This window comes from Electrophorus electricus, chromosome 6, assembly GCF_013358815.1.
Source record: "Electrophorus electricus isolate fEleEle1 chromosome 6, fEleEle1.pri, whole genome shotgun sequence".
Taxonomy (NCBI): domain Eukaryota; kingdom Metazoa; phylum Chordata; class Actinopteri; order Gymnotiformes; family Gymnotidae; genus Electrophorus; species Electrophorus electricus.
The window spans coordinates 20504941-20517357 of record NC_049540.1 but is presented as its reverse complement, the minus strand read 5'-3'; the positions used below and the strand labels follow the sequence as shown (position 1 = coordinate 20517357).

General features: G+C 38.2%; 2 protein-coding genes across 3 annotated transcripts; both read right to left on the bottom strand.

Annotated features, from left to right (window-relative positions):
• Window positions 1-1340: 1340 nt before the first annotated feature.
• calm3b (calmodulin 3b (phosphorylase kinase, delta)) lies at window positions 1341-5281 on the bottom strand. The gene is made up of 6 exons (XM_027023845.2): window positions 4925-5281; window positions 4165-4195; window positions 3922-4065; window positions 3723-3829; window positions 3484-3619; window positions 1341-3104 (listed from the first exon to the last, which is right to left on the bottom strand). Exons 1-6 carry the CDS (start codon window positions 4925-4927, stop codon window positions 3076-3078), a joined length of 450 nt encoding a protein of 149 aa, XP_026879646.1. The 5' UTR covers window positions 4928-5281; the 3' UTR covers window positions 1341-3075.
• Window positions 5282-6050: 769 nt separating this feature from the next.
• slc3a2b (solute carrier family 3 member 2b) lies at window positions 6051-10125 on the bottom strand. 2 transcript variants are annotated; one of them, XM_027023844.2, is made up of 9 exons: window positions 10015-10125; window positions 9025-9296; window positions 8737-8927; window positions 8292-8465; window positions 7954-8045; window positions 7728-7864; window positions 7115-7439; window positions 6962-7024; window positions 6051-6809 (listed from the first exon to the last, which is right to left on the bottom strand). In XM_027023844.2, exons 2-9 carry the CDS (start codon window positions 9240-9242, stop codon window positions 6471-6473), a joined length of 1539 nt encoding a protein of 512 aa, XP_026879645.2. In that variant the 5' UTR covers window positions 9243-9296; window positions 10015-10125; the 3' UTR covers window positions 6051-6470. The 2 variants fall into 2 exon arrangements, with proteins under 2 accessions (XP_026879645.2, XP_026879644.2); XM_027023843.2 differs by having other exon boundaries at window positions 9025-9277; window positions 10015-10124.
• Window positions 10126-12417: the final 2292 nt, after the last annotated feature.

The following is a 12417-nucleotide window of genomic DNA, read 5'->3' as shown; positions in this document are numbered from 1 at the left end:
AGGCTACACTTGCTTATCCTTTTGCTTGAATTTGATGTGAGCCCGAATCATACATTTAAATTTGGTTTATAAGTATGACAGCAGGTAGTGTTTATCACAAATTCTACAATACAATTTTTTAATGTACTTGCATGTGCATCCCAATTGTGTACTACACACTGATCTTAATAGTAGGGGTTTGGCAGGTTAGTACACAAAAAATTAACATCTTACTGTTTCGTATCAACAGGAAGTAATGATGCCTTGCTATGCCAACATGCGTCAATGCAAGCTGTGTTACATTCGGTATAGGTAGCCATTAAACCTAAAATAGTTATATCTGATATTCTACCTCATTTATAAATATGGACATGTTAACCTAGCTAAATTTAGCTGCCATCAGCTAACTAGTCAGCTAATTCGCTTGCTTACAAATGCCAAACACTGAGCGAGGTGGCTAGTGTGGCTAGCTAAATTACACAAATTAACATGTACCACAAACAGCGTTCTTACTAAAATAGTAAGTATTTATTATTCTACTTATTTTACTTAAAAGAAAGCTAAGTTGCCACATTTAAACATGCATTCTCCTGCCACACACGTTAACAAACGTATCACTTTCCGCCATTTTTTTCAAAATATTCCAGACGTGAGTAGCTCCTCCCTTTCCGGTTTATATCGCACTATGGGACAATAGTGTCCATTCAAACCATGCTCAAAAATAGCTTGTTCCAAGTATTCATAGATTTTATAAAATACTCAACACTGACATTTTTAATTATAACACACACAAAAATTAGTATTAGCTATTAGTACTTAAATGGGATGCACCCATGGACAATATTACTTTCTATTTGTTAAATAAAAAAATAGAAACACAATCTTTGAATGCCTAGATTTGAGGTTGGAGACTTGAAGCTCCTAATCATGTTTCGACTACACAAGCAATTGTGCTCATATGCTCAGATAGCAACTGTTTTTGCTCCAACCTCCACACATTCCAGCCGAACCTGAATCTGGTTTTAAAAAAATCTTGCAAAAGACCCTACTTATGAACTTATGCAAGATGTGTTATGCAGTGTAATGATATACAGCACATTGCATTTTGCAACTCAGAACAATTTTAGTTAGTGACAGGCAGTCAGTCAGGAAGATTAATGTGTGTTCTAGCTGGTGAGCCAGAGAACCGACGTGTCGGTCCGTGGGCCAGCACACATTAACCACCTGGAAGACTCAGGTTTGAGAATGAGGTGTGGATACTGCCCTCAGCCTTTGCCACAGCATGTACAACAGAAATGACAAGATAACAGTAGAACAAGCTACTTATCCAATAATGCATCTAGAATTACAACACCAGAGTCTAAATTTAGAAACAAGTCCCAGAAGTTTATTTAGCAAGTTTAACAGTTCTGCAATGGAACACAATCTTCCCTATGACATTATGAGCAGAGTAAAGGAAGGATGCTTTTCCAGTGATTAAGCCTAGTGTTGAACTACTGGAGATTAATTGAGGAAATTCTGTGAGTCCAATGTTAACCTTAACCATTCTCTGGAAAACCAGCCCTTGGAATAAACAGTTAAAATGACATTTAAAAAAATACATTCAGAACAGTAGAAAAGACTCAGTACAGAGGATGCAACATCACAAGCATGATACATGATGCTTCCTGCAGGCACCGTCCATGTAGATGCCTCCATAGTGCATTTAAACCTACAACTTTAGGTAATAGTTGCTTGTTTCAATTTAAAAGTAGTTGTGAGAAAATTAGGCAGGTGCTACATCAAACATGGCACTTCCCACTTTGCCTGCAAAACTACATAGGCAATCATATCGAGAGAGAGAGAGAGAGAGAGAGAGAGAGAGAGAGAGAGAGAGAGAGAGAGAGAGAGAGAGAGAGAGAGAGAGAACACTGCCTACAAAATCAACTTCTATTGCAATACTCTCAAACAAGCTCTAGGTTGTGAAAGATGCTTTAGACACACACAGAGGCAATTTCCTGCAGGGAGAATCGTGTATCCAGCTTAGATTTAAGTGAGTTTTACTCCCCCTCCCACCCCAATCCAGAAATGGTCCACTAAAATAAGATACATGACATGGATATGGACACAGTGCAGCATCAAAATATAAGACCTTATGTTGACATGAAAATTATTCTACATCTTCAGTACAAAACATCACACTGCAAGCGCTCAAAACAACTAAATTGAGCCTGTAGAAAAACTATGTTTGACAGCTGGAAATTGACAATACCCATTAAACCTCTGTAGTCTACAACAGACTTATGGCATCTGTTTAGGACTAGACAGATGACATCTGCTTGGGACAGGGCTTATTAAGAGACTGCGGCTCATATTCAGAACTAAAACCCTGTCACTGGTGTCCATCTCTCTCCTGGTTAAGAGAGAGACAGGTAAAAGTAATATAATTCCTTACAAACATTAGTCCTATACTTCTCTATGGACTACCCCCTCACAAATCAACTTCAACATTTCCTTCAGCATCTGGTCCGAGCAGTTACTACAGACCCATACACACCAAACTGCAGCTATTAGACAGTACGTGGACATTTTTGGACCATTTTTGTAATTAAAAGCCCGATATCCATGAACAGTTGTTCACCATACAGTTCTAAGACCACTGAGCAGAGATTGCATGAGAAACATGCAAAGTTAAAAGGAGCTAGTAAGTTAGAAAAGAGGCAAGCAGAGAAGCACAGAAACATGCCAAACTAAATAAAGCATGCATTGCTCTTCACCATATAGTATGTTATATAATCTTTAACATATTGATAATGTACTACATTGTTATCACCATCATATATGTAAGTTTTTTTCTTAATGTATATGTAAATAGTCATTTGTTTTTTCTTGAAAAACAATAAATAATGAAAATAATAGAGAATGTGAAGACAAGGGAAAAATCAGCTGACATTTCATAACAGGCAGAGCAGAGGACAATTCAACTGAAGAAAAGAGGGGTGGGGGAGAACTAACTAATGGAAAGCAGTAGGAGAATGGTTGTGAATGCTTGATGAAATTCGACAGTGAGCATGCTGCCCACTGTTTGGTCTACTTTAGTCCTTTGGGTTTCCAGTTTTACTTTGCAGTCATCATCTGGACAAACTCTGAAAACCAGAGACACAAAAAAATTAAATGAGACAACTGCTGCTCCATTGTGTGCATGTCAGAACAGGGGAGCAGTAAAGTACATGCGCATAACTGCATACATGCAGTTACCCAAATCTTACTATAACTTTCTTCACTCATCACCTAATGAAAAGTGAAGACCCAATTAAACTTTCATGATCAAAATAATTCAGTGCAGGATTAAGAGCCATGTAATATGAACAATATCAGCATACTCAATTCCTAGAATTATGAACATGTTCATACAAGAGGTGTTGTAATGAGAACAAAGAGCTGCAAATTAGAAACTTTCTAGCATCCGTTACACAGATAGTTTACATCCACAAAACTTGACTATAGTTTTGCCTGAAAACTGACCTTCATAATTGACCTGGCCGTCACCATCTATATCTGCCTCTCGAATCATCTCATCGACCTCCTCATCCGTTAGCTTTTCACCTAGGTTTGTCATGACATGACGCAGCTCTGCAGCACTGATGTAACCATTGCCATCCTGCACACAAATTCTAAATCACATCAATTTCCCAGGCAAATACAACTCAATTCACAGAGATCAATTATGGAACATGACACTGAAACTGAACACACTTCATCACCTTGTCAAAAACTCTGAAGGCTTCTCGGATTTCCTCCTCGCTGTCGGTATCCTTCATCTTCCTTGCCATCATGGTGAGGAACTCAGGGAAATCAATCGTTCCATTACCTTTGGGTAAAATAAAGGGTTTGTGTGCATGTCTGTGTTACTACTGTGATGTTTGATTCTATCCATTTGTATTTGTGTGAACTTTCCCTCACCATCAGCATCAACTTCATTGATCATGTCCTGAAGCTCTGCCTCTGTAGGGTTCTGCCCCAGTGACCGCATGACAGTCCCTAACTCTTTGGTGGTGATGGTGCCATCACCGTCTTTGTCAAACAGCGAGAACGCTTCCTTGAATTCTTGAAAAAAAAAAAATGCAAAGCAAGATTACTGCTTGATTAATCATGCATGATGACAGGGCTGGATAAGAAATAAGAAGAAATTTGACGTTTAATTACCAGCAATTTGTTCCTCTGTTAGCTGATCAGCCTATTAAAGCAAACAAAAATTACATTTTTTTTAAACTTCCCAGATATATTCTTTCAAAAATGTTTTAATCTGCGTTTTGATTCTGTACCAACAGAGGCGGCGGGGCAAAGCATGTTTGCAGTTACACTGCTTAATATGTAGGCTTTTAATTTATAACTCTGATCGCTATCTTACTCTATGAACATAAAAGTACCTGTCCCAATATTGGAAGGATAAATACTGAGTGCTTCCTCCCTCGGCCTGCTGATGTTGGGTACCACTAGACAGGTAGCTAGGCAGCTACATCCCAATGCTAATGACGCCAACATTTATATTTGCCAGATAGCTTTAGCTAGTTAATTTAAGATTAGCTGATTTTAACTTTAGGTGTCAAAATTGAGCAACTGAAGATTTGACGGCACCTTTCGTCCCGTGTTAAACTTGCAAATAATTCACAATTACACAAAAATTTAAACAACTGTTACAGCAAGGAAATAAAACGAAGGCAAACGAAGATCTACCTAAACAGATTCGCTGGTAAAACGGGTACTCTCACTGCAGTTAGCTAGACGGACCGCTAGCTAGCTAACTAGTTAACTTGCTAGCTAAATGCACTGCAGCAGTCGATTCAATTGTTAGCTAGCTAGCTGGCTGGATAGCTTAGACGACTTCACAACAGAGAATTTAATTTGGCATTTCGTCACAACAAAACCACTTGTCGATCTGGAAGAGATATCTTAATCTACTTACCATTGTTAACACTTGAAATTGAGATTGCTGCGGTATTATCTACGTAAAAAATAGAAACTAAATGTCCACTGCTCAGTTTTCTACCAATCCGCTTATCAACTGCCTCTTCCCGCAGCTAGCTACTGTGCGCCCAAATTGTAGTATTACTACGCTCCGGTTCTTAGGTCAACAGCGGGACGTCGCACTCCCTAACAACCAAGCCGTTTCTAAGGTCTCTCTGCGCCAAATGTTCGTGAAAACGCAGCAAATAGAAATACAAAGATGTCTAACTACTAATACTATTTATAATTCCAGCTCACATAAAACTGTACTAACAAAACAACCTATATTTTAAAACTCTTGCGACATTTGCTTCCGCGTTTGAATGGCACGCTGAGGGATGTATATATATAAATATATATATATATAAATATATAAACGCCTGACGGCGTGAATCAGCTGACCAAAACAAGCTCACCTGATTGGTTCTCATCCACCTGCAATGCGTCAGGATGTTCTCACAGGATGCGTGGAGTTCTTAAAGAGACAGGCTCATGCCATGAAATTACATGTCAGTGGTGGAGAAGAAAGACATTTTAATGTATAAGACATTTATTAAATAGATCTCCCTTGCTTCTAATGTGAATGCTGTTAGGCATGGCATGTTGTATGTATAACTGTCCAGAAATTAAAAAATAAGAGACAGTTCAACATGCTCCTGAATATTTTAAAGCATACTGCAGTCACTCTTCTAGTGAGAAATGTTACTGTCTGTCTGCATTCTCATTTTCATGCATTTGAATCATCACCCTATTACAACAGCAGGTGAAGTTTTATGTAAAATTTACATACAGATTGACAATTATACTGGGTTCCATATTATAATGCAATTTCTTTGTCCATCATGGTTTGTACCAAAATATGGCAGGGGACAGACGAAAATTGAAAAATAAATGATGTTCTCTCCTAAGGCAATCAAATGAGTTTAATGTTCTGGAGAACATGATAAAATATTTTTTTTTAAAAACAGAGATACTAGTCTTCTTTGAGATAATTCTTGGTGATTCAAGCATGTCTCAATTCAATCTTATACACGAAAGAACCTAAACAATACAAAGGAAACAAATAAATACTACTTGCAGCAATATAAATTCCATTCCAGTTTTATTTTTCAGACCTATTTGGTAAGTCACATTTTACCAATGTTACTCACATAGCAGTTAGGGGAGTACAGTGAAACATTTAGCCTTACAAAAACTTTCAGCTTCTGAATCTTATTGATCTGAATCTTATAACTTCTATACATGAAAATCTTATGGAATGTGTTTCAAGCAAGTGTAAAACAAAATGGAAAAAAGGTATTTATGGTCTCTACATTAAATGATACAGTGCTTGGACTCTAGCTTGTGCAAATTTGCATACACATGGTAATACTAATATGTTTAAATTAAAAACCTGTTCTGAAAACTTTAGTGCACTGAAACTGTGAATGTTAAAAAAAAGAGTCACAGAATGCCCAACAGAAAAACACTGCACAAGGCCCTTGCATCAAAGCTTTAGACCCTCTTTATGGAGTGTAAGGGAATTTAAGCATAACGCCCAGGTCTGGCCCCAACTCCAGTTGGGACAAACTAACAGAGTGGCCAGGGGCCAACTTTCCTTCATCAGTGCTGACCACGATGGTGGCCTCCTTAGGAAGCTCTTCATGTGCCAGCTGTAGTATGACTGATTCACTTGGAGACCAATTAAAAGCAACTAAGAAGCGCTCACTCTGGTCCCACTTGCGCACGTAGGCCAGCGCACTGGAGGAATTGTACACAGTCAAATAATCCCCATGCAAGAGGGAGCGCTCCTTTGATCTAAGATCAGTCACAGTCTTGAAGAAGGAAATACGTTCACTCAGCTCCTGCAAGGACAAAGCGGTGGATGGTGACAGTGTTGGTTAATTTCTTTTAAGAAGAGGAACACAGGTCAGATACGATAAAATGTCAAGATTATTGCATAATGTACAATAATAAAGTTCTCGATGTACAGAAAACTTGAGACTGGTCTTGTTACCTTTTCGGTCTCATTTATGGCTTCAGTTGACTTGGGCCACACCATCACTGGATATACCATATGCTTTAGGAAGGAAAAATAAAAGTTATTTGCCATTTACACACCTTTATATTGACCCCAGCATTCAACATCAGCATTCTCTCTCAGATTCACCTTATGATCCCCTACTTCATCCTTCAGTCCAATTTCATCTCCATAGTTGAACACGGCAGTACCGGGCAGAGTGAGAAGCAGCAGCTGGCTTAGCTTCACATCTACTGATCCCACTAAGGAGGCCAGGTGCCCTTTGACACGGTCACCAATGTTCCAGGCCAGCTGGGTCTGCGTATGGATGGAATTGAGGCTCTCTACAACTTCAGCAAGGGCTGTGCCAGACCTGGATCTCAGAACCCCAGAAAGGAGTAGGTCCACACCCGTCCTGTTCAGTAGAATGCTCACTGCCTCAGGAGATGTCTCCTCAGTAACTCCGATTAGAACCCTTCAACCAAAAGAATCAAGGTACATTTCTAGGATCATATCACTAAATTAAAGGTCTTCAGCACTTTCTAACATTAATATCTCAAGCCACATTAAGCTCTGTGTCACCAGATTCAGCCAACCATTAAAGGTGCCATTAAAGATGATTCTTATCAGTTCTTATTCTGCAAAATGGCTCCTTAAACCGTTAATAGAAACGTGTTGCACACATTTATAAATCAATAATTAATGGTTGAAAATATTAATGGGAAAGTTACTGAGTTAGTATTGAGTTAGTTATTCTGCTTACTTTTTCTTCTCATCATCATTGTAACTTCTGATTGTGTCTTTAATACTATTCCAAATTAATGGTGATATAGCAATATGCTCAACACCATAAAGCAGGATTCCATCCACACCTTGTTTCAGCCAGTAAGCAGTGGCATTCTGGAATAAAGATGTAATACCATTAGCAACTCACCAGGGAACACCAAAAACCAACACAGACTCACAGTAATACATGTCAGAAATAATACCTTTAATTTCTCTGCCACAGGTATGAGATGACCTTCAAAGAATGGCTGCAATCCGTTATAGTTAGGGGTTAGATCCAAAACCACAGAGATACCTGGAAAAAGGTGAATATTCTTTACATTTACTAAATAACAACAGTCCAACCTCCTGTGATATACAGTAAAACAGTGGTGCCCAAGTCCAGTTTACTTCCAAACCTAATGTAACACATCTGATCCAGTTAATCACATCCTTCAGCAGCATATTAATATTGGAGCCATGTGTGCTAGATTAGGATTAGATCTCCAGGACAGGACTTTGGCACCACTGCAGTAAATAATTTCCTCAAAGTAAAACTCACTCTTCTTGTGTGCCGCTGCAACAAACTGCTTCAACTCCTCCAGACTGCCAAAATTCGATGAGACTGCCTCCAAATTCAGTTGTTCAGGTTTATTAGCAGTGGACACGTGGATGGGACCTACCACCAAACTCTTCATCTTCAGTGCTGAAAGAGCATTAATCTTTGCCTCCAAACCTAAGATATACCAGCAGTTGTGTCAGTGACATTATTCTGTGTTTTCCCAACATTTTTAGAAAGTATATGCAACATGCTGCTTATGGATCATTGCACACATCCTAAAACACCACAGCATGAATATTCACCTAACTCGACAGGCCAGTTCCCTAGACCCAGAAAGCATTTAAATGGAATGATCTCAGAAGCAAATACCACACATCCCTCTATAAACTAAACCCACTTTTAAGAGGTCTTGTTTTCATTATCTGTGCACAATGTGTGTCCTTACCTTTAAGGCCTGGAATCTCTGTGAATGAGTTGATGGCTCCAATCTGATACATGGGTCCATTATTCCACCAGTTCATCTCAGGAAGAGGTTTGCAGCGAGGCGCCTGGACAATGATGACAATGGCACCAGCAAGCATCCCAACCCAACCAAGCCAGAACAGAATGAGTAGTGCCCATCTGGCTCTCACCCATCTAGAAAGAAAACGGTTCGAATGAGAGTCACATAACTGATTCCATTAAGACGGAGGTCAATTGTTGGGGAAAATGAACAAATTATGACTGGTCATACCCTGGAGTTCCTGCGACTTTTAAAAGCTCTTCCTTGGAGAGACCAGTAAATTTGGTTTCTTTCTCATCAGGAATCTTCACCTTCACAATTCCGTTTTTCTCCGTTACCGGCGAGCTGGCGTCTCCATTGCCGGTCTCTCCGGCTGTCATCGGCTGTTTCTCTGGATCTACCTCGTTCAGCTCGACATCCTTCATGCCTACTTCATCGTCTTTCGCCATTTTGTGCGATTCCGTCACTTATGTTCCTTTTGTACCTAAAGAAATGGTGTGACACTGGGTATTACCCAGAAGCTCTTTCAGCCTTTCACAAACCACCGAGCCAAGGCGAGGTAACAAAGCTGAATGTTGCATCAGCGAAACCGGCTTTTTCTGGCGTTTGCTGAATTACAGTGATGTAGCTGGGTCGACGAAAAGAACTGGGGAAGTGGGAAATAACTGAAGACGTGAAATAACTTAGCATGAAGTTTAACTTAGCATATCATAGCCTGTCAGGTCAACTGAGTATTATTAATCGTAAACGCAGAAGAGCCGGATAATCGTGAGCCTATAGTTCGCCTATTAGTGAAATGTACCCGCACTTAAAAGTAAAATTCAACCCGATGGTATTAAACTACAACAGTTAACGCTAGCTACATTTTACAAACACTGCGATAAGAACCTCTGTAGCTTATGTGAATGTCTAAAAAAAACAAAAAACGTCCCGGAGGATTTCGGTTCACGCATGTAGCTTATTCAATTAAAAACAGGAGTTCAGTTCTGCCTTCTTAACATTTGAAGTAATGCACGGTTTAACATTTTAAACAAGCATCCTGAAATAGGCAATATGCCCAACACCACAAGCAGTGCAGATATATAGCATCTTAAACAGGTTTATGAGAACACAGCTAGCTATGCTATCACATGTTACAATTCTGGAAAAAGTAGGCTAAGCTATTCTGAAAAAAAAAAAAAGGAATTTAATTAGTAATACAAAAAACATTAAGACCGTTACCGTTTATATTATATAGTCTACCGAAGACTATAAGATGAATTTCGTTCCTCAAGATGTTCACCGCGTCGCATTTATATGTAAGATCCTTTCTTACATTGGTGATGCTCACGCTTTATACAGCACAGCGCCATGGCACAACCCCATTTTAAGGTGGACCTTAACTAACGATAGAAACGACCGCTATGCCTACTAAAATACCAGGTTTGTTTGAGGTTAAGCGCTTAGTTAGCTTTTTTAATGTATAGCTGAGTTCTATTTTAAATGGTATAAACAGTGCTACTCGATTTTATAATGCATTTAATAATCATTTAAAAATATTCTAAGGACTATCTTGCTTTACTTAATGTAGTGTAAGCTATGTATAACGATTATGTCATTACACATATTAAATAGTTGTAATAGTAGATATAATAGCAATATAAATATTCCTATTACAAGACTACTGCTGCTAATGACGACGATTATTATGATGATGATGAATATAATGATGATTCTAATAATAATAATAAATAGCAGTAGTTTAGTTTAAACATTTGAACTGGGGGTGTAAATAAATAGATGCAATCATTTTTTGACTTAATAAACAAAACATACACCTTAAAAGAGTATTATTAGACTACTAACCCAGTCATGTTTTCAATTTGAGCTCCCTCCACCTCACCCCAGCTCCCCAAACAAGTTCAGAATGTGAGGTATTGCATTTCTTTCCAGGAGATTATGTGATAAACATCTATAGATATGTGAGGTGTAAACAGTTGAGATGTAGTTTCAAGAATACTGTCAATCTGATGTTCAAATATTTAGTCTTATTCCAGAGCATTATTTGTGGATTAGATAAAATAATTTATTCTGAATGTATGACTAACTTTTCTTAAATAGTAGTTTATCAAAAATAAATATGGAGAAATATGGTTTAAGATTCACCTTTATTGCACTATGAAAATAATTATATCAAAATTGAATAGCTGTGTGAGACTAAGCTGTATGGCAGATAAACAGTAACCTTTCACCCAGTTGTGTTCTGTCTTACTTTACAGTGATCATGAATGTCAATGCAGTGTGTAAACAGTCAAATTAGTAAACACCAAATCAAAGATAGTAATGTTTTGTGAGTACAAAGACCATTATTCTTTTGATCAGAAGTACTTTTCTCTCACAGTGATCTTATCACAAACTCACAATGACAAATAAACTAGACTACATTGCAATGTAAAACACAGTCACTCTTTTACATATAAATATTATTAAACAGAAAATTATAGGCTAAGATGTTAACTGACCAAGCAAAACTATTAAACCGCCCATTGGCCGTTTAGGTAAAAATGATCTGAGTAGAACATAGGTACAACATATTTTTCATTTTGGAGTAAACATAATAAAAAGGATCTGGGCTAACAGGGAAGAACAGATGAACACCCTGTTTGTAAGAGTTGCCAGAATCATGTCCCAATACTAGGAAAATGCAACCTGATCCAGCAGGGAAGTTGGGTGTTCAGACACGTGTAGGTTACAGTGTACAAGCTGTATATTTAGAAATCTTAAGGGGTCATGTCATTATTTTAAATACATACCATATTTTTACTGGTCTGTTGAAGAATCACACATTCCTGCATCTTTTGTTTCAAATGGGACAAAAACATTCACGTCACATGCTCCTCCTTTAGGATGGGAGCATTAGAAGGCATTACATATGTAAATGCACCAAAGTACATTGTGATGTACATAATGATTCAAGGACATGGTTCAGAACAGGTCTCTCATGCTATAACCAGTATGGGAAAGTAAATGCAAGCCACAACATGCATGAATAACAATATTTATAACCTTATGGTATCAACTGCCATTTCATCATTGGCCAAGAATTGACTGTGTAATCAGTACATGTATGTGTGGAAAATAAGCAACTTGGGGTGGAAGATAGTTGACCCTGTGCTTGAAAGTAAAAAAAGGATTGATTCTTATCTCCCACAGTTTTGAGTTCTCCCTGCCTGGCTGAAGAGTTTGTCAGCATTGCCTTTCATCGACTTTAAATTCCTGTTCATTGAACTCCAGTCAGTCTGACCGGCCACAATCAATCCGTGGCTATATTGTTTACCCTGTTCTGTCTATGTCAACATGGGCACATGTGTGGTAACATACTGTAAAATTGTCTTCACAGCACCAATTTCATTACATCATGTATCCATAATGTTTAATAATGGGAAAACATTGTACATGGGAGAAGCTAAGTTGAATTTGATACTGCAGGAAAAGCAGACTGCTAAATTACTTCAGAAGAAAAGTGTTTGACCCACTGATTCTATAAAACTTCCCTCCTGTCAATATGTAGTGTTTATTTTAAAAACACACAAACACTGACCAGATGCTACAGCATAACTATGAACCATTTAGTTTGCATATAGT